The following is a 21,595-nucleotide window of genomic DNA, read 5'->3' on the forward strand; positions in this document are numbered from 1 at the left end:
ACCTGAAGACGCCACCATGAGTAACTAAAAAGAGTATCTCATGTACACCGCCCGCTAGGCTGATGCTACGAGTACCTATTGTGGGCTACTCTCTCTTCTCCCATCTAAGCCAAGTGCATGTGATTGGGGATATGAGGGTTGGGGGGGGATGCCCAGATTAGCACTATATAAGAAATAGGGTGCTATTTGGGATACAGGATCCAAGGCTTACCTGCTGCCCACTGCCTTTCTCCAGTCGGTCGGTCATCTCCTCAAACTGTAAAAAGGTGATCTCCATCTTCTTCTTCAGTTTGTGAACAAAGGCCTCATCCTCTGTGTCCAGATCATAGTCCGGCTGCTCCGTGTCCAGGCTGAAAGCTACAGAGAGAGACAGAGAGAGAGAGAGTTTAGACATGAGGATGTCAGTGTCCAGGCTTAAAGCTAAAGAGAGAGACCGAGAGAGTTTAGACATGAGGATGTCAGTGTCCAGGCTTAAAGCTACAGAGAGAGAGTTTAGACATGAGGATGTCAGTGTCCAGGCTTAAAGCTAAAGCGAGAGACCGAGAGTTTAGACATGAGGATGTCAGTGTCCAGGCTTAAAGCTACAGAGAGAGAGTTTAGACATGAGGATGTCAGTGTCCAGGCTTAAAGCTAAAGAGAGAGATCGAGAGTTTAGACATGAGGATGTCAGTGTCCAGGCTTAAAGCTACAGAGAGAGAGACCGAGAGAGAGAGTTTAGACATGAGGATGTCAGTGTCCAGGCTTAAAGCTACAGAGAGCAGAGAAAGGGAAAGGTTCTTTTTTAGACTGCTAAAAGCTGGATGAGAGATCTTTAGACATGAGGATGGGAATGAAGCGGACTATCAGAGATCCTGGGAGCCATTTTAAATCCCCATCGTGATGTCAAACCCGCAAGAGATTCATGCTGCTCAGCGTAAATGTATGTTCTGGTTCGGTTTTCAAGAATTAAAAACCACTTGATAAAGTGGCTCGTGCTGGCAAAAGCTACCATGACGCACGTCCCAGTGTAACTCCCCTGTTACCACTGACCACACATGCTAATGTGAAATTCCATTTCAAGACTTCAGATGAAGATTTTCAAAATTGCATGTGTCTCGGAGCTTAAATTAGGATCATGTATACTGTGCTAAGGCCGATACCAAAACAATAAAAAAATAACAGATAGGGATGCACGATATATCAGTGAACATATTGGAATCGGACGATATTAGCTGTCTAGTTTAACGCCGATGTCAAACTGACGTGCATACCAATATAACATTGGAACATGACGCAATAACGCCACGTAAAATGTTGCTCTACACGTGCAACACAGCATTCCTAACCTAGCCCACACAATGTCTGCTGTGTGGATCGAGCAGTCAACAAGTCGAGCAGTCATTTGAAAGAGTAAGAACATTTCAGCGAGACAACTAAAAAGGCGAAATTCATTAAAGCCAAGACAATGGAATTCATTGCCCTTGACAATAAACTGTTCTCGTGTGGGTGATGTTGGCTTTCGCTGACTGGTCGAGCACCGGTACACACTACCAAGTGCGCTATTTTTAAGATGTTGCACTACCAGAGTTTGGGTCTTTGCCTGTCAAAAAAGATACAGTAGCACTGTCAAAGCTGTACAAAAAAGTCTGCAAACAAGCAAACACCGGCCACACACGATGTGTTAACAATACCACGTTGGTAATAAAGCATCATTTGTTTGACCGCAACTTCTGGGGTAGCTAGCTTTAGGTTGGTACCGAGCTAGCACAAATACAACCGGCCTGAACACAATGACCAGTAGAAACTGCAGTCATTTTCACTATTCAGCCATTACTCCAATCGGTCAGAGTGAAAAACGAATTGTCCCGACTGATATATTATCGAATAGATATTAGAAAAACACCTTGAGGATGGATTGAATTTGATTGCTTTTCGGATTTCCGTGACAAGTTTGCCTGCTGCTAGCAAGGCATAATGCTACGCTAGGCTATGATAAACTAGCGTTGGCTGTAAAGCATAATTTGAAAATCTGAGATGACAGGGTGATTAACAAAAGGCTAAGCTGTGTTCCAATATATTTCACTTGTGACTTTCATGAATAGGAAGATTTATGTCTGTTGCGTTATGCTAATTAGTGTCAGATGATGCTACTGAAACAGATGTCGTGTTGCTATGTTTTTGGGGAAGAACGTTGTTTGCGTCAATGAGCTGACTAGATTTTCTTATGACCAGCACTGTATGTGCGTGAGACAACTTAACCAGCATCACAGCATACGTATCAATGACTCGTTGCAACATACGAGTGAGTGTAATCAATGTGAAATAACTACGAAAAAAATGTATGAACGCGTTAAATTATGTGACGTACAGTCATGTTCAGGTCCTGATTGGTCAACAAGTTTATTTGACAAGTCAAATAGTGTTATTTGACGTGCATATTTTTTGACACGCAAAGACCCAAAAGGCAAAGAACAAAAAGTATTTCCATCGAAATCCTGGAACAATGAAACAGCACAGCAAGTAAGTGAAAGAAGTAGGTTTACAGGTTACAGGTAATGGGGACATACAGTTGAAGTCAGAAGTTCACATACACTTAGGTTGGAGTCGTTAAAACTCGTTTTTCAACCACTCCACAAACTTCTTGTTAACAAACTATAGTTTTGACAAGATGGTTTGGACATCTACTTTGTGCATGACACAAGTCATTTTTCCAACAATTGTTTACAGAGATTATTTCACTTATAATTCACTGTAATATTAATTCCAGTGGGTCAGAAGTTTACATTCACTAAATTGACTGTGCCTTTAAACGGCTTGGGAAATTCAAGAAAATTATGTCATGGCTTTAGAAGCTTTTGCTAGACTAATTGACATCATTGGAGTAAATTGGAGGTGTACCTTTGGATGTATTTCAAGGCCGACCTTCAAACTCAGTGCCTCTTTGCTTGACATCATGGGAAAAATCAAAAGAAAACAGTCAAGACCTCCGAAACAAATTGTAGCTCTCCACAAGTCTGGTTCATCCTTGGGAGCCATTTCCAAATGCCTGAAGGTACCACGTTCATCTGTACAGACAATAGTACGCAAGTATAAACACAATGGGACCACGCAGCCGTCATACCGCTCAGGAAGGAGACGCAATCCCAGAACAAAGCAAAGGACCTTGTGAAGATGGAGGAAACAGGTACAAAAGTATCTATATCCACAGTAAAACGAGTCCTATGTCGACATAACCTGAAAGGCCGCTCAGCAAGGAAGAAGCCACTGCTCCAAAACCGCCATAAAAAAAAGCCAGACTACGGTTTGCAACTGCACATGGGGACAAAGATTGTACTTTTTGAAGAAATGTCCTCTGGTCTGATGAAACAAAAATAGAACTGTTTGGCCATAATGACCATCGTTATGTTTGGAGGAAAAAGGGGGAGGCTTGCAAGCTGAAGAATACCACCATTTATTTAACTGTAAATGCCATCAAAATAACTTTTTGGTCAAAGTGGTGCGTGTATGTAAACTTTATTTAACTAGGAAAGTCAGTTAAGAACAAATTCTTATTTACAATGACTGCCTACCCCGGACGACGCTGGGCCAATTCTGCACCTCCCAATCACAGCCGGATATGATACAGCCTGGAATCGAACCAGGGACTGTAGTGATGCCTCTTGCACTGAGATGCAGTGCCTTAGACCGCTGCGTCCATGTATGTGTGTTAACTATTCAACTGTACTGGAATGCTTTATAAAGCAGCAAAAAAATTACAAATATCAGTATGGGGGGGGGGCAAGGAAAATATCAGATATCGGGGGGGGGCAAGGAAAATATCAGATATCGGGGGGGGCAAGGAAAATATCAGATATCGGGGGGGGGGGGGGGGCAAGGAAAATATCAGATATCGGGGGGGGGGGCAAGGAAAATATCAGATATCGGGGGGGGGGCAAGGAAAATATCAGATATCGGGGGGGGGGCAAGGAAAATATCAGATATCGGGGGGGGCAAGGAAAATATCAGATATCGGGGGGGGGGGGGGGGGGGCAAGGAAAATATCAGATATCGGGGGGGGGGGGGGCAAGGAAAATATCAGATATCGGGGGGGGGCAAGGAAAATATCAGATATCGGGGGGGGGCAAGGAAAATATCAGATATCGGGGGGGCAAGGAAAATATCAGATATCGGGGGGGGGCAAGGAAAATATCAGATATCGGGGGGGGGCAAGGAAAATATCTGATATCGGGGGGGGGGGGGGGGGGCAAGGAAAATATCAGATATCGGGGGGGGGGGGGGCAAGGAAAATATCAGATATCGGGGGGGGGGCAAGGAAAATATCAGATATCGGGGGGGGGGGCAAGGAAAGGAAATATCAGATACTGGGGGGGCAAGGAAATATCAGATATCGGGGGGGGGGGCAAGGAAAAATATCGATATCGGGTGGGGCAAGAGGAAAAATACGATTCGGGGGGGGGGGGGGGGCACGGAAAATATCGGATTATCGGGGGGGTGTGCAAGGAAAGTATCAGATATCGGGGGGGGGGGGGGCAAAGAGAAAATATCAGATATAGGGGGGGGGGGTGCAAGGAAAGGAAAATATCTGATATGGGGGGGGGGGGGGGGGGGCAAGGAAAATATCAGATATCGGGGGGGGGGCAGGGGGGGTGCAAGGAAAATATCAGATATGGGGGGGGGGCAAGGAAAATATCAGATATCGGGGGGGGGCAGGGGGGCAAGGAAAATACAGATATCGGGGCGGCAAGGGAAGGGGGCAAGCAAGGAAAATATTCAGATATCTGGGGGGGGGGGCAAGAAAATATCAGTATCGGGGGGGGCAGGAAAATATCAGATATCGGGGGGGGGGGGGGGGGCAAGGAAAATATCAGATATCGGGGGGGTGGGCAAGGAAAGTATCAGATATCGGGGGGGGGGGCAAGGAAAATATCAGATATCGGGGGGGGGGGGGGCAAGGAAAATATCTGATATCGGGGGGGGGGGGGGGGGGGCAAGGAAAATATCAGATATCGGGGGGGGGGGGGCAAGGAAAATATCAGATATCGGGGGGGGGGCAAGGAAAATATCAGATATCGGGGGGGGGCAAGGAAAATATCAGATATCGGGGGGGGCAAGGAAAATATCAGATATCGGGGGGGGGGGGGGGGGCAAGGAAAATATCAGATATCGGGGGGGGGGGGCAAGGAAAATATCAGATATCGGGGGGGGCAAGGAAAATATCAGATATCGGGGGGGGGGGGGGGGGCAAGGAAAATATCAGATATCGGGGGGGTGGGCAAGGAAAGTATCAGATATCGGGGGGGGGGGCAAGGAAAATATCAGATATCGGGGGGGGGGGGGCAAGGAAAATATCAGATATGGGGGGGGGGGGGGGGGCAAGGAAAATATCAGATATCGGGGGGGGGGGCAAGGAAAATATCAGATATCGGGGGGGGCAAGGAAAATATCAGTATCGGGGGGGGGGCAAGGAAAATATCAGATATCGGGGGGGGGGGGGCAAGGAAAATATCAGATATCGGGGGGGGGGGGGGCAAGGAAAATATCAGATATGGGGGGGGGGGGGCAAGGAAAATATCAGATATCGGGGGGGGGGGGGGGGGGCGCAAGGAAAATATCAGATATCGGGGGGGGGGGGGGGGCAAGGAAAATATCAGATATCGGGGGGGGGGCAAGGAAAATATCAGATATCGGGGGGGGGGGGGGCAAGGAAAATATCAGATATGGGGGGGGGCAAGGAAAATATCAGATATCGGAATCAGCCAAAAATGTCATATTGCTGCATCACTTGTAACAGAGCAATGTACAATAGAGAATTTTGGGAAACAAGGAATTTATGGTAAGCGCATGGAGGCCACCATCTTTATCCTCCTTCACTATTCTGACCAAAGCTACAGCTGTATTGATTGGGGGTAAAGTGATTACTTTACATTTGGTCGGTTAAGCAAATCTGAGCAGAATCAAGCTAGAGGAACATACAAATTCATGGCAGTCATTCTAGGCAACTGCATTTAAATTTTGTTAATGACACTTTCAAAGGTCCAAGACGGACAAGAATCCTGAATCCTAAAACACACACACTTTCATTTAAATAAATTACAATGTCATTAGAAGTTTGATTTGAGCTCTGTCGGCTTCTACTGCTAGACTTGCAGCAAAAACGTCAAACAAGGTGACATGAATGAACTCCATGCTTATCATAGAAAATATGTGTCACATCGGACAAACGGCAGCAGGGACTTCTACTTTAAAACAATGACAAAAAGACATGACCAGGAAATTACATTTAGCCTAGCTCTTATCTGAATCAATCACAACAAATAATGTGATTCATGGACGATACGATCTACTAAGGCCAAGATCCCCCTCCCCCTACCATCTCAAATGCCACAAAATGGACAAAAACATCTTGCCATTGCCTAAGAAGCTACACCTGCAAATGTAGATGGTTGATCAACACCTCCAAAATGGACACCTTGACCTAATGCCCTGTGCACTTAGGCAGATCTAAGAGGATCTGACTGCTGCAATCAATATGGAAACAGCTTCACTGTGTCTTCTGATAGGCTGGGTGGAAGTTTCATCATTGCTTATACCAATCAGATCCTGTCAGATGTCCAGAAGTGACACAGGGTGTTAGGGTCGATTTGGTTGAGAGCCATGAGAAAACGAGTTTTGATCAGTCATGGAAATAAAAAGTGCTGAAAACACATTGGCTCACTATTTATAAAGAAGATGGAGGACAAGCTATAGCACCTGTACTTAATAGACGGACCATGGGCTGGCTCCAGGCCCAGAAACGTGTTTTTATTAGATCGGGATTTGACTCCTGGTATCATACGAACACACAAACTACATGAAAAATTTGTAGAATTACAGGAAACAAGCTTTAAAACGGCTATTTTCCCTCTCTGCCAACAAGAGGGGTGAGAACAGTTTGAACAGTTCGGGATCGCATGGGCTGCGAGGTGGGGGTTGTTCCTACGCAGACAAATGGCAATATCCATCCGGATCTTTACCACCTAGGAAATGTGTGTGACCGGACCTTCTTCAATAGTATTTGAGTACCCCTGAGCTCTAGGACGAGACAGCATTAGCGAGTAGCGAGTACTAGTCATGTTTTTTTAGTTATACAAATCCATACTTAGGAGTCAAATTATCGATATAATATCATCTAAACTAATACTAATACCGGGGGTGTTACTCACGCTGTATGTGAATAAGCTGCTTTGGCATCTTGAAGTCCCCGGGGGTAGAGGGACTCGTAGTAGGCGATGTTGCCGTCTGCCTCCGGGACAGGGATGACCATGTTGTGTTTCTCTCCATACACCGACTGGGCCGACATGGCCCTCTGGAGATGGTGTTCCTAGAGAGACCGAGAAAGAGTTTAGTAATATAATATATGCCATTTAGCATAGTGATTTCTAAATCATGCTTACATTTTGGGGTGTGGCCCCAGCAGGAAACCAACCCTCCGTTGCAATCGCCATGTTCTACCAACTGAGCCACGCAGGACCACAGGGAGAAGTTCAGAGATGAGGGCAAATTATTGAACAACATACCTCTGCCCAACAGGCCCTACATATTAAACAAAGTCCAAGCACTTGAATGGCTAAATTGACAGGGTCAGCTGGGAGTCTGAGGTAACGGATGCCTAGAGAGAGGAGTACTTATGTCAGAGTGAACGTCAATCACGGTCACACCAACTGCTGCCATCTGATCCATGAGGGCAGGAACAAATCAGTACTGACAGAAACGGCAGCCTTTTCAAGGAGATTTCAGGTGACAAAACTAGTCATTGTTTGAAAGTACTAGAAAAACAACAAAGGACTGGAAAATCAAAAGTACACAGCAGGACTTGGCAAGGCAGGAGTAAAAGTGCTGGAATGGTTAGCAGTCACACACTGATTTATTAGGTTTTTCCTCCAGGTGCAGAACCCACGTACACTCCTCCACTTATAGCAAAGGCAATTTGTAGACACTCGCATTCCTGCTCCTGTTCCAAAGTCTGGGGACTAGTTTGGACGAGGCACCTTGCAGATGCACTTTACAACAACCAAATAATGACAGTCCTTTGAAATAACTACAAAACACCAGTGGATAAAACAGTGTATCAAGTTTGAACAGTGTCCTCTGGCTCTGAACAGGGCCTGGGGCAGTGCTCGTCTGAGCGTGCTGGCCAACAGTACTAAAATGAAAGGGCCTCCGGCTCTCAGACAGACGTGGGCACCTTGCCCTTGGCAGCCTGTCAACACAGCACAAGCACAGCGTAGGCCCAGACTTGTACATCATCTCCGCAGAGTGTGTGTTTATGGTTTCACTGCTCTGGGAGCCCTAGGCAAACTAGAGTTGTTTCCTCTGCCTTCTCACCAGCTGTGTCAAATGGAAACCCATTCCCTATTTAGTGCACTACTTTTACCCAGGTCAAGAGAAGACTTTGGCCTGATTAAAAGTGCACTATGTAGTGAATAGGGTGGCATTTGGGATGCACATTCCACTCCCATCTGGAGTCCTGAAGTGTTCCCTTGTCCGCAGCTACGGCTGTGACGATAGCAGTATTGCGATGTTTTCTCCATGCAAAAAATGAAAACAATGTAGACCAAACTCTTTGGTCCTTTAAAAACCAGCTGCATATAAAATAGTGTGTGCTCATCTTAGAAACTAAATATAATGGGACTCTGGAAGTGTTTGTTTCTAACAGTTGACTCATTTTCCTAAAGAATCCGCTTCATGTTGCGTTTCCTTGCCACGATACTATCGAGTATCGCAATACTGGTATCGTCCCAGCTCTATCAGAAACAGTCAAGTCTCTCTTCATAGGCACAATGATTCATTTATGGAACAATTAGTTACCGGTTTTGAAAGAAAAAAACTATACAAAAACAAAATGCAATAAAATATTAACCAATATATAATATATACCAATATATAAATCAATTTGATTCAATAGGAGGCCGACCGATATCGTTTTCCCGATATCGCCCGATATTAGCCTTTTAACGACTAGGGCCATGACGATACCAGTATCGCAATATCTTCTCAGGTTCAAACATGAAAACCTGAAGCAGACCAAACTCTCTGCTTTTTACAGAGGCCCAGAACTGCAGCCTTAGAAAAACACACGGGCTGCCAAACGTAATCAAACACCATTTTTATAGGCTACTTCCCTAGCGATGGCAAAGGGCTGGCAGATAATAGACTAGTTGAACTGCAGTTAATACCACAACAAAAATAGCCAACCTGGCCTGAACCATCCACCATCGGTCTCTTCCTCCTCCAGACTGCGACAGTCTAGAAATAGGCTTTAAATGAGCGTATCGATCACTGTCAAGGTCTGTCTGCTCTGGCGGCCCACCACTGCTGTTCCTGTCCCGAATGCCTACCAGGCATCTACTGTCCCGAATGCCTACCAGGCATCTACTGTCCCGAATGCCTACCAGGCATCTACTGTCCCGAATTATTGAGAAACGTGCATATAAAAATTGTGACTGGCACGCAGAATTGTAGGATAAATAGTAAGCCTCCCAAACTTGAAACGTACTCACCACCTATGACATGTTTATAAAATAATTGCCTCCACATTTCCATGGTGGGATTTTGCCTATAGGCTACTTTGAAGCAAGGTAAGACAAGTTGGAATTGTTTTGATGGTCATAACAAGGATCATTTAGCTATTTGATTTTAAGACCCCTTAAGGTATCAAAAAAACATATTTAAAAAATATTGGATGAGACATTGAATTTGGCATTACTGCTATTAGCCAATAGATATGAATTGAATAACAGATTCACTACATGGAACAGATAGTCACCCCCCAAAAAATCGAAAGGAAGTTTGTTCTGAAGTGACTGTCCTATATCTGTGAGAAGACAGATCAGGAAACTAATAACTACGCATTTATCCCCTTATTTTAGGTACGGAACTATTTAATTTTTTTAAACTGGTACCGAGGACCAGTCTTGAGGCTTGTGGGCATCCTAGAGCGAAACAGAGAACTTTGTAGGCCAAACCGTTCGGACGCTACAGATGTTTTTGTGAGAAGACCGATTTTCGGGATGTCTAATGGTCTGACAAACACCCCTCTAGCTCCGACACCTTTCAATGCAGAAGGGCGATATCGGCAGATGCAGTGGATTGAGACGCAGCCAATGCAACAAAAAAAAACATTGTGCTTAGACAGATTTTGATGGGGCTTTTTTTATTATTATGTTCATTAGAATTCCGCAGGGCCACAGAATTGTAGGCTAAGGGTTAATGGATAACAGTTCATAAGCAGTTATGCATGCGTGGCGGTGAAACCACTTTACACCTGTTATCGGTAGCACTACCGCAGAGATTGTGGACATGTAGCCTATTGCACAACACAGTCCAGGTGAAGGAGGTCAAAGCAGTAAGAAACTGGTGGTCTGCCAACATCTGTGTCTTCCAAGGAAAACTGGCACGCAGACAAATCAACAGATCCCACCAATTCCCTCTGCACCCTGTCTCAGACAATGACCCAGTGATGGTGAGTTCACGTAACAAACACTGGCTGTCTGGGATGACACACAGTTCGCCCCTGTAGAAGGAAGAAATAGGGAGTCCCAAGCCCTCCAGCTGTTCTACCCCCACTAATCATAACTCAAGAGAATTCCACTGTGGTAAACCAAAGACAACACAAAATAAAAAGGTAACCATGTATGGTAGATGTCTGTCCAACTGCTGTGGATAAAAGTAGAGAAGCTAGGTTGAAAAAGTCTAATGTGCAATCACCTAGAAGGCATAGACATAGTATTAAAGGTAGAACAGCCATTCCCTACCCCAACCAAAACATCCATCAAAATAACTGTGTGACATAAGGTGGATACCACACATCTCATTTCCCATGCCAGTTACTGAAAAGCTGTCACTTGCCTGACAGCTCCTCTGACAATGTGCACAGTATTCTACATAAACAAATCACTCCTATCCTTGCGTGCCTCTTACGCAATACTAGTGCTGCACAGCGCAACAAAACTTCAGCACTTGTTAGATACTAGAATGTGAAAAACTTTCCGGTACAAGAACAGTTACTTTCGGGACTTCTGTCAAATGGGTCTCACTGATCAAGCATATATATCAGTGCAGCCAACCCCTTATAATAGCATGCACCATGACTGCTCCACTTACTCATTGCTAGCCTGCACTGGGAGTCTTGGCTGCATCATGTTAGCTCCCAACTCATGCTGCAGATAAATTAATGCACTTGAATAAAGCGACAAAGCATGTGGAAATGTTTAAACTTAATTACTGTTGGCAAAACAATGTCCATTGATTGGAGTCCACTTGTGGTAAATTCAATTGATTGGACATGATTTGGAAAGGCACACACGTCTGTAAGGTCCCACAGTTGACAGTGCATGTCAGAGCAAAAACCAAGCCATGAAGTCAAAGAAATTGTCCGTAGCGCTCAGAGAAAGGATTGTGTCGAGGCACAGATCTGGGAAAGGATACCAAAACATTTCTGCAGTATTGAAGGTCCCCAAGAACAGTGACCCTCATCATTCTTAAAACGGAAGAAGTTTGGAACCACCAAGACTCTTCCTAGAGTTAACTGCCTGGCCAAACTGAGCAATCAGGGGAGAAGGGCCTTGGTCAGGGAGGGGACCAAGAACCCGATGGTCACTGACAGTGCTACAGAGTTACTCTGTGAAGATGGGAGAACGTTCCAGAAGGACAACTATCTCCGCAGCACTCCGCCAAATCAGGTAGAGCGGCCAGACGGAAGCGACTCCTTAGAAAAAAAGGAACATGACAGCCCACTTGGATTTTGCCTAAAATGCACATAAAGGACTGACCATGAGAAACAAGAATTTCTGCTCTGGTGAAACCAAGACTTAACTCTTTGGCCTGAATGCCAAGCATCACATCTGGAGGAAACCTGGCACCATCCCTACGATGAAGCATGGTGGTGGCAGCATCCTGCTGTGGGGATGTTTTTCAGCGGCAGGGACTGGGAGACTAGTCAGGATTGAGGGAAAGATGAGCGGAGCAAAGCACAGAGAGATCCTTGATGAAAACCTGCTCCAGAGCTCTCAGGACCTCAGACTGGCAGAGCTTGAGAGGGTCTGCAGAAAGGAAAGGGAGAAACTCCACAAATACAGGTGTGCCAAACTTGTAGCATCATATCAAATAAGTCTTTAGGCTTTAAATCGCTGACAAAGGTGCTTCAAAGTACTGAGTAAAGGGTCTGAATACTTATGTAACGTGTCAGTTTTTTTATTTTTAAGAAATTTGCAAAAATGAGGGGGTGGTCTAATGAGGGAGTCAAAAAAAAATGTGTAGATGAGTGTCAAACTTTGTAATCAATTTCAGAATAAGGCAGTAACGGAAAATAATGCAAAATAAGCTGATTACCACCAAAATCTTTATTCATTCAATTATTTGGTCTCTCTCACGTCTCCCAAAGATGCTCTATGGAGATAAATAGTAAAGGCGACTTTTTATAGGTACCAACTCCGCCATGATTCGTTGGACAAAGACTAGGCGGAGAATGTATGGCATTCTTGGATAACCGCCGAAAATAAGATCTGTGATAAACATGGGCTTAGGAGATGTAGGTTTTTTTCTATGAGAATGTTCATCAGCCAACGTCACTTTGTGATATAGATATATATATAGATATAGATATATAGATATAGATATATATATATAGATATATATATATATAGATATATATAGATATATATATATAGATATATATAGATATATATATATATATATAGATAGATAGATAGATATAGATAGATAGATATATATAGATATATAGATAGATATATATAGATATATAGATAGATATATATAGATATATAGATAGATATATATATATATAGATATATAGATAGATATATATATATACACATACACACTGCTCAAAAAAATAAAGGGAACACTTAAACATCACAATGTAACTCCAAGTCAATCACACTTCTGTGAGATCAAACTGTCCACTTAGGAAGCAACACTGAGTTCCTATGCTTCCTGGCTGATGTTTTGGTCACTTTTGAATGCTGGCGGTGCTTTCACTCTAGTGGTAGCGTGAGACGGAGTCTACAACCCACACAAGTGGCTCAGGTAGTGCAGCACATCCAGGATGGCACATCAATGCGAGCTGTGGCAAGAAGGTTTGCTGTGTCTGTCAGCGTAGTGTCCAGAGCATGGAGGCGCTACCAGGAGACAGGCCAGTACATCAGGAGACGTGGAGGAGGCCGTAGGAGGGCAACAACCCAGCAGCAGGACCGCTACCTCCACCTTTGTGCAAGGATGATCAAGAGGAGCACTGCCAGAGCACTGCAAAATGACTCCAGCAGGCCACAAATGTGCATGTGTCTGCTCAAACGGTCAGAAAACGACTCCATAAGGGCCCGACGTCCACATGTGGGGGTTGGGCTTACAGCCCAACACTGTGCAGGACGTTTGGCATTTGCCAGAGAACACCAAGATTGGCAAATTCGTCACTGGCGCCCTGTGCTCTTCACAGATGAAAGCAGGTTCACACTGAGCACGTGACAGACGTGACAGTCTGGAGACGCCGTGGAGAACGTTCTGCTGCCTGCAACATCCTCCAGCATGACCGGTTTGGCGTTGGGTCAGTCATGGTGTAGGGTGGCATTTCTTTGGGGGGGCCACACAGCCCTCCATGTGCTCGCCAGAGGTAGCCTGACTGCCATTAGGTACCGAGATGAGATCCTCAGACCCCTTGTAAGACCATATGCTGGTGCGGTTGGCCCTGGGTTCCTCCTAATGCAAGACAATGCTAGACCTCATGTGGCTGGAGTGTGTCAGCAGTTCCTGCAAGAGGAAGGCATTGATGCTATGGACTGGCCCGCCCGTTCCCCAGACCTGAATCCAATTGAGCACATCTGGGACATCATGTCTCGCTCTATCCACCACAGACTGTCCAGAAGTTGGCGGATGCTTTAGTCCAGGTCTGGGAGGAGATCCCTCAGGAGACCATCCGTCACCTCATCAGGAGCATGCCCAGGCGTTGTAGGGAGGTCATATAGGCACATGGAGGCCACACACACTACTGAGCCTCATTTTGACTTGTTTTAAGGGCATTACATCAAAGTTGGATCAGCCTGTAGTGTGGTTTTCCACTTTAATTTTGATTGTGACTCCAAATCCAGACCTCCATGGGCTAATAAATTTGATTTCCATTGATAATTTGTGTGATTTTGTTGTCAGCACATTCAACTATGTAAAGAAAAAAGTATTTAATAAGAATATTTAATTCATTCAGATCTAGGATGTGTTATTTTAGTGTTCCCTTTATTTTTTTGAAATAAATATATATATGGCACATTTTAAATTAAACAAAGGTATCATAATTCATAAAAAGATCATGTTAATAACCTCTGCGGGATTGGTGTCCCGTCCACAGGACGGTTGAGCTAACGTAGGCTAATGTGATGAGCATGAGTTTGTAAGCAACAACAAAAAATCCCAGGACATAGACTTATCTGATATGGACAGAAAGCTTAGATAAAAAAATATTTAACTGCACGGTCTAATTTACAGTAGCTATTAAAGTGAAAGAATACCATGCTATTGTTTGAGGAGAGAGCACAGTTATGAACTTGAAAATGTATTAATAAACCAATTAGGCATATTTGGGCAGTCTTGATACAAAATGTTGAACATATATGCAATGGTTCATTGGATCAGTCTAAACGTTGCACATACACTGCTGCCATCTAGTGGCCAAAATGTCAATTGTGCTTGGGCTGGAATAATACATTGTCTTTCTCTTGCATTTCGAAGATGGTATTATTTTTTACCAGATCTATGTGTTATATTCTCAAACATAAATTTCACATTTCCACAAACTTCAAAGTGTTACCTTTCAAATGGTACCAAGAATATGCATATCCTTACTTCAGGTACTGAGCTACAGGCAGTTAGCTATGGGTGTCATTTTTAGGCGAAAATTGAAAAAAAAAGGGTTGGATCCTTAGATTGACAAACAAAGTCAAATTGATTGTATGTGATTCATTAATGCATACATGGCTGTCAGAAGCAATATCATTACAATGTATTACACCCAAAAAATGTCCAACTATTGAACAGAGCAGTAGCATAGTTTATGTCTGCATCAAATGCCATTCTGTGAATGGCTAACATTACTTTTTTTTACTGTGGTATGTTGATGGTATCAAGAATTGTGATACTAAACCTGGTATCGAAATCCAAAGTCTGTTATGGTGGCAACACAGTCCATTTCAGTTGACTGGAGTGGAGACTTAAAGAGTACCACAGTATGAGTCATAATACCTGTAAAAACCTAGCAGCCATTGGAACCATTTTACTGTTGGACCACTAGGTTGTATGGGTATTATGACACCTCCACTGTGGGGCTCTAATTGTTAAGAGGCCCCCTTGCTGGGACTCCTACTGTGCTCTGCATGCCACTAGTTTACTACAGCTGTGGTGGCTGCCTAACACACAAAACCTCTGGCTGACACCAAGCCTCAGAGAGCAATAAGATACATTGTGTCACAGAGAAATGTCAAGAAGAAATGTCCTGACCTCCCATAAATAAATTAACACATTCAAGTCAAAATGTGCAATTAATGAAAACATCTGCAGGGAGCAGAAAAATTATAGCTTCACACAAACAGAAGGCTAGCTGAGGAACACTCAACTCCGTTCTCTTATATTGAGGCGGAGTTGAGTTTTGACAACTGGTCGCGGGATTCGCTAGCAACATTGAGTTACCATCAGCCGATTCTTATTAAAATGTCAATTCTGAAAACGCTTACCTGAACCTCCTGTACAACTGTGATCCTTCTGCGGGGTGGTGAAATTCATACTTTTAATAAAAAATATATTTTAGCGAGATTCAATTGGGTATATGCTACCCGGGTTCCTTGGGACGTCACCCCCTCTCCCTTAAAACGTTCTTACATTTTAAATGGTCAGGGTAGGGGTTAAGATATGGATGTCCCAGAGATCCCGGATTGCACTAGCCGATTTAATTGAGTTGAGCAACACAAATTAAGAAAAAAGTCAGTGGTTGTATTCGATAAAAGTTTTTATTTAACTTATGAATTTTAAGCACACGCAGAATGACTGCAGTTGTACAGGACACACACAGAATACATTTTTACAAGAATCGACTGATGTTGGTGACTCAATGTCGTTGCAAGAAAATTGACCAGTTATCAAAACTCAACTCAAGCCTCGATATAAAGGACGGAGCTGCTTGTTCTTCAGCTAACAGACCGCAAAACCCTTGAAATGGATTGACAGAAAATTCCAACGGTCATTAAATAAGGGCTGTTTCAACTGAAGCACGGCATGTATATAAATAAAATATAACATGTTTTTAAAAAGCAGGCTATACAAGTTTCACTGAAATGTAAACACAGACATGGCCCAAGAGGCATGATTTCTTGTTTTTGATAATTATTTGTGTACTAGTTGACATCTTTGCTGCACTGTTAGGAGCTAGTAACAAACTTTTCTCTGCACCCGCTATAATATCTGTGTACACGACCACTAAACTTGGATTTGATTACCAAAACACAGAGACTGACTGACATGCAATTTTGACAGGTACAAACGTCCACACCATAACAAGGCCACGTGCGTAGACAACACTCTAGACACATGGAACCTTGGGGCGAGAGCCAAATATTAACTAAGGCGGTAAGAAAAATACACATTGTAATCACCCAATCATACGTTAATTTAAAGTAAAACAAAACAGTGCACCAATGAGTGATTGCTCATTCGTTGGTTAATACTTCAACATGACCAGAACATGCGAGTCAATAAACAATGCGTAGTTTGAGTGCACATTTTGCTAGCTTTGTTTTTATCTAAAAACACGGACCTTTTCTACTCAAGGCATGCAATGTTTAAATTTTTCCGCCAGTATCGTCTTCACACAGGCACATAAAGAATGTCTGATCATTAGCTCCCCCTTGCACCGGTACTTTGCCATTACGCCAACAGACAAGGCACATATCCCAGAGACACACAACAAAATGTCGGATTCATGGGAGTCACGTGATTCCTTTGTACTTAGAAAATCTCCTCCAACGAAAATAACCAACTAAAACCAGAATATTGAATAATATATATAAATAATTCATCCTTAGTGATCTGGAAAATGTATCCACTTATTGTTAAGACTATCTACACAACATTTTCGTCGTGTTTTTTAAAATAAAATTGGCGGCCATTTTGTGCAAACATGCGCAGAAAAAAAAGAGGAGCGCCTCAAAATATAAAAATAAGGAGAAATGTTTATTTGCATATTTTCGAACTATAAAAACATACCGATTCCTCTTCTTTCTCCATCCCCGTCGGCATTTGCGGCACTGCCCGGTTAATAGATGCATATTCATGCAAGTCGGGTAAATCCTCACATCGGAAGACGGGTAGTGGCTTGGAAGCGTCCAGCGCCCGTGCCCGAAACGACAATTTACTCATTTTTTAAAATTCGAGATGCAACATAAATCTATCCAATCTCCTTAAATTCACATCGGTTTCGAGTTGAGCTTTCATGGATGATTCTGTGCGGTTATTCTGACATATACGGTACGGCAGATTAAAGCTAAAGTTAGGGCGTCGCGAACGGAGCCGGGAAGGCCCGGATCTTGATCGCTCTATTTCGGTCTTTTTTTCAGAGGCTTCCCTGTCTATCGGTGGTTCAGTACGCCATGGCCAACATGGCGGACATTAAAAACTCTTTAACGCTCGGTTCGCTCAAAGCAGCCCAACCCACCGATCACCAAACAGCCATTCCCACGCGGTCCCGAGCGCGTGCGCGTTCGCGACGGTGGGGGACGTGCCCCCCAAAACTAAGCAAGTCAGATAAAACATTTACATCATTTGGGTAAGTAGCTAACCATTATATGTTTCAGGTTAAATTTGGAATCCAATTACAAAAGGGGCATGCTGAATGTCCCTAATTGGTTACAATCTAAAGCCTACATTGCCTTATCATTAGGTCTCTCTTTATGTAGTGTTGTCTCTCTTGTTGTGATGTGTTTTGTCCGATATTTATATTGTATTTTTTATCCCAGGCCCCTTATCTGACTTGCCTAGTTATTTTTTTATTTTTTTATCAGTGACTAATAATTCTGAATTATTGTCTCTAACATTAGACATTGTATTATCATGCACCTTTTATTCCTCAGTTGTTTTACATGTGATTTGAACATTGAGGGGGGCTGTTTTTAAATTTGATTAAATATTGGGATTTTGTAAATGTGATTAAATATATTGGGATTTAGTAACTTCTATTAAATATTGGGATGGGAAGACATGGATGATAACTAACAAACCATAAATGATCATGCATTTGCATTAAAATGCTCTGGCATGATACCAAATATTTGAAGTTGTTTTGCTGCATCTTGCTAATGCAGTACCAAGCCTAGCTCTTAAAAGTTTAAACAAAAATATAAAACCCTTGAATCATAAACTACGAGTGTTATTTGAAAATAACCAAAGTAAAATATGACTTGGCGTACTAAATTACTAGTCACTACCAGTACAGGGAACTGAACAGCTTCTGAAAATATTTTCAAAGTTTGAAAATGTTGCCCTCTTGTGGTGTGATTAACCCTAGAACTGTGGCCCGCTGCAACCGAACTGTGTGGTCCTCCGTTGACCAGTGTGTAAATCCTATCGTAATTCAACAGTGGTGGCTAGAAAACATTCCGCTCCAGCCAATACCACAAGCCTGTCCTCGTGTAATTCAAATATTTGGAAATAATAAGAACCTCAAAACAAAGGGTTCTGGTGCCATAAGTTGGCAAGCCTTGTCCGAGCCAGAATGGTCAATAAGGCTAGTCCGCTTGACACCAAACTCAGTCTTCCCACCGTCAGAGTCTAAAGGCTCCTTGATATTGTAGTCACAATGTGTCTATAATGATGGTGGCTGTGCTTTACTGATTGGTTATCCTGTGCCAAACACCCACACAGCACCCAAGTCCTACCCCCTTCTAATACAACTTTTGAATTTTCAAATAAAGAGGTCTCAACCCCCCAGAAAAAAATAAGCATTTGAGAGAACCAAATCAAAGCTCAAGCCAATTTTGGTTGTGAATATTGCACCATCAACAGGCTCCTGTCCAGACAAGTGTCACAGCTCTCCTTAGCTGTGTACCATCTGAGTCACATCAGCCATGCTACCATAGGGCATGAATCCATCTCCTGTTTCTGTAGTGTGAGGCAGCTTAATGTACAAGTACACCCCCTGGACAGGATGCTAGTCTCTCTGTGCCTTACCCCAATACCTCATGAATGCCAAGCGGAGATGCATCTGGTGCTTTACTAAAGCCCATATAAGGACATTCTCAGGGCTTACCTATAGTAATGGCAGACATCGGGTCTAGCCAGGCTCCAAGAGTTGTAGGTTCCACTCGGCGTCGACCATTACAAAAGACAGCATCATTGGGATCTGAGTGGGAATAAAAAAAAAACAGCTCATCATTCCTTTGAGTGTTTAATTAAAAGGGTCATCATGTTGATGGGACTGGGACAGCGGTTCCAATTGCAAAGAGTAACTAAAATCTCAGAGTAGGTTGTGCTTGTGTGTATTCATTGCTCAGATTAGAGAGGCAAAACATTGTTTACGCTAGGAACCAAAACGGGCAAACATTATGAGACAAACGGGGAGGGACCTACAGTGCATTTGGAAAGTTAAGACCCCCCGCCCCCAAAAAATGTACATTACAGCCTTATTCTAAAATGGAATAAGTTAAAATTCCTCAATCTACACACAATACCCCATAATAACAAACCAAAAACAGGTAGACATTTTTGTAAATGTATTAAATAAAACATACCTTATTTACAGAAGTATTCAGACCCTTTGCTAAGAGACTCGAAATTGAGCTCAAGTGCATCCTGTTTCCATTTTCCACCTGCGGTAAATTCAATTGATTGGACATGATTTGGAAAGACACCTGTCTATATAAGGTCCCACAGTTGACAGTGCATGTCAGAACAAAAATAAAGCCATGAGGTTAAAGGACTGTTTTGAGGCACAGATCTGGGGAAGGTTACCAAAACATTTCAGCAGCATTCAAGGTCCCCAAGAACACAGTGGCCTCCATCATTCTTAAATTAAAGAAGTTTGGAAACACCAAGACTATTCCTAGAGGTGGAATAGCTCCCTGGTCAGGGAGGTGACCAAGAACCCAATGGTCACTCTGACAGAGCACTAGAGTTCCTCTGTGGAGATGGGAGAACCTTCCAGAAGGACAACCATCTCTGCAGCACTCCACCAATCAGGCCTTTACAGTAGAGTGGCCAGACGGAAGCCACTCCTCAGTAAAAGGCACATGACAGACCACTTTGATTTTGCCAAAAGGCACCTAAAGGACTCTGACAATGAGAAACAATATTCTCTGTTCTGATGAAACCAAGATTGGACTCTTTGGCCTGAATGCCAAGTCTGGAGGAAACTAGGCACCGCTCATCACCTGGCCAATACCATCCATGTTTTTCAGCATCAGAGACTGGGAGACTAGTCAGGATCGAGGGAAAGAGCAAGTACAGAGAGATCCTTGATGAAGTCCTGAGCACTCTGGAGCAGGTTCACAGACTAGGGCGAAGGTTGACCTTCAAACAGGACAATGACCCGAAGCACACAGTCAAGACCACGCAGGAGTGGCCCAGCCAGAGCCCGGAGACTTGAACCAGATCAAACAGCTCTGGAGACCTGAAAATAGCTGTGTTGCGACGGTCCTCATCCAACCTGACAGAGCTTGAGGATCTGCAGAGCAGAATGGGACAAACTCCAAAAATACAGGTGTGCCAAGCTTGTAGCATCATACCCAAGAAGACTTGATGCTATAATCACTGCCAAACGTGCTTCAACAAAGTTGTGAATAAAGGGTCTGAATACTTATGTAAATTTGTTTTTTAACAAATAAAATTAGCAACATTTTCTAAACCCGTTTTTGCCTTGTCATTATGGGGTATTGTATGTAGATTGAAGGAAAACATTTAATCCATTTTAGAATTAGCCTGTAACCTAACAAAATGTGAAAAAAAGTCAAGGGGTCTGAATACTTTCCAAATGCACTGTACCTGCATTTGTCCAATACAAACTCGTTTTAAACTAAATGCAGGTAGGTCCCTACGCGTTTGTCAACAAAAACGACTTTCTATTGGACAAATGCAGGTAGGTCCCACTCCCACTGGTTATTAAAGTAAACAGTTTCCATTGCAAAACCTTTTGCAACAGCCCAAACGTTTTGTAACAGAATCCAACTAATGAATACACCCCTGCTCTCTCCCCTGTCCATGTAATCTAACTCAACAAGACCCAAAAGGCTAAACTGATCCTAAAATCCGCATTCTCCGAGACGCTTCGTGATTATGAGCCCAGGACAAGTCTACCCCATTCAGAGGCTAACTGCTTTAGTGGCGATTGACGATAGTGTCTTCTGGTCGGGGAGTTACGTTCTGAACGTATCGCTTGCGGTACGGGTACCTTTATTGGGTTAGTGTTTCCACATATCTCCATGTTACATTGCTTGTTTACGGAAGACATAGGCGGCCACCTGTGCTAATCAGCTCTGTGTGTAAACGTAAATTGGTAGGAAGTGTAATTCATCAACTGGAGGCACACACAGCT

General features: G+C 43.4%; 1 protein-coding gene across 1 annotated transcript in view; it reads right to left on the minus strand.

The window, feature by feature from the left end:
* The window catches only part of LOC109875272 (enhancer of polycomb homolog 1-like), a 32,022-nt gene extending 14,219 nt beyond the window's left edge, over positions 1-17,803 (minus strand). The window contains 4 exon segments of the mRNA XM_020467559.2: positions 212-357; positions 7,182-7,224; positions 7,226-7,339; positions 17,278-17,803. Coding sequence (XP_020323148.1) covers positions 212-357; positions 7,182-7,224; positions 7,226-7,339; positions 17,278-17,430 — 456 coding nt within the window. The 5' untranslated portion in view covers positions 17,431-17,803.
* Positions 17,804-21,595: the final 3,792 nt, after the last annotated feature.

The sequence above is a fragment of the Oncorhynchus kisutch genome, linkage group LG30 (assembly GCF_002021735.2).
Source record: "Oncorhynchus kisutch isolate 150728-3 linkage group LG30, Okis_V2, whole genome shotgun sequence".
Lineage (NCBI taxonomy): Eukaryota > Metazoa > Chordata > Actinopteri > Salmoniformes > Salmonidae > Oncorhynchus > Oncorhynchus kisutch.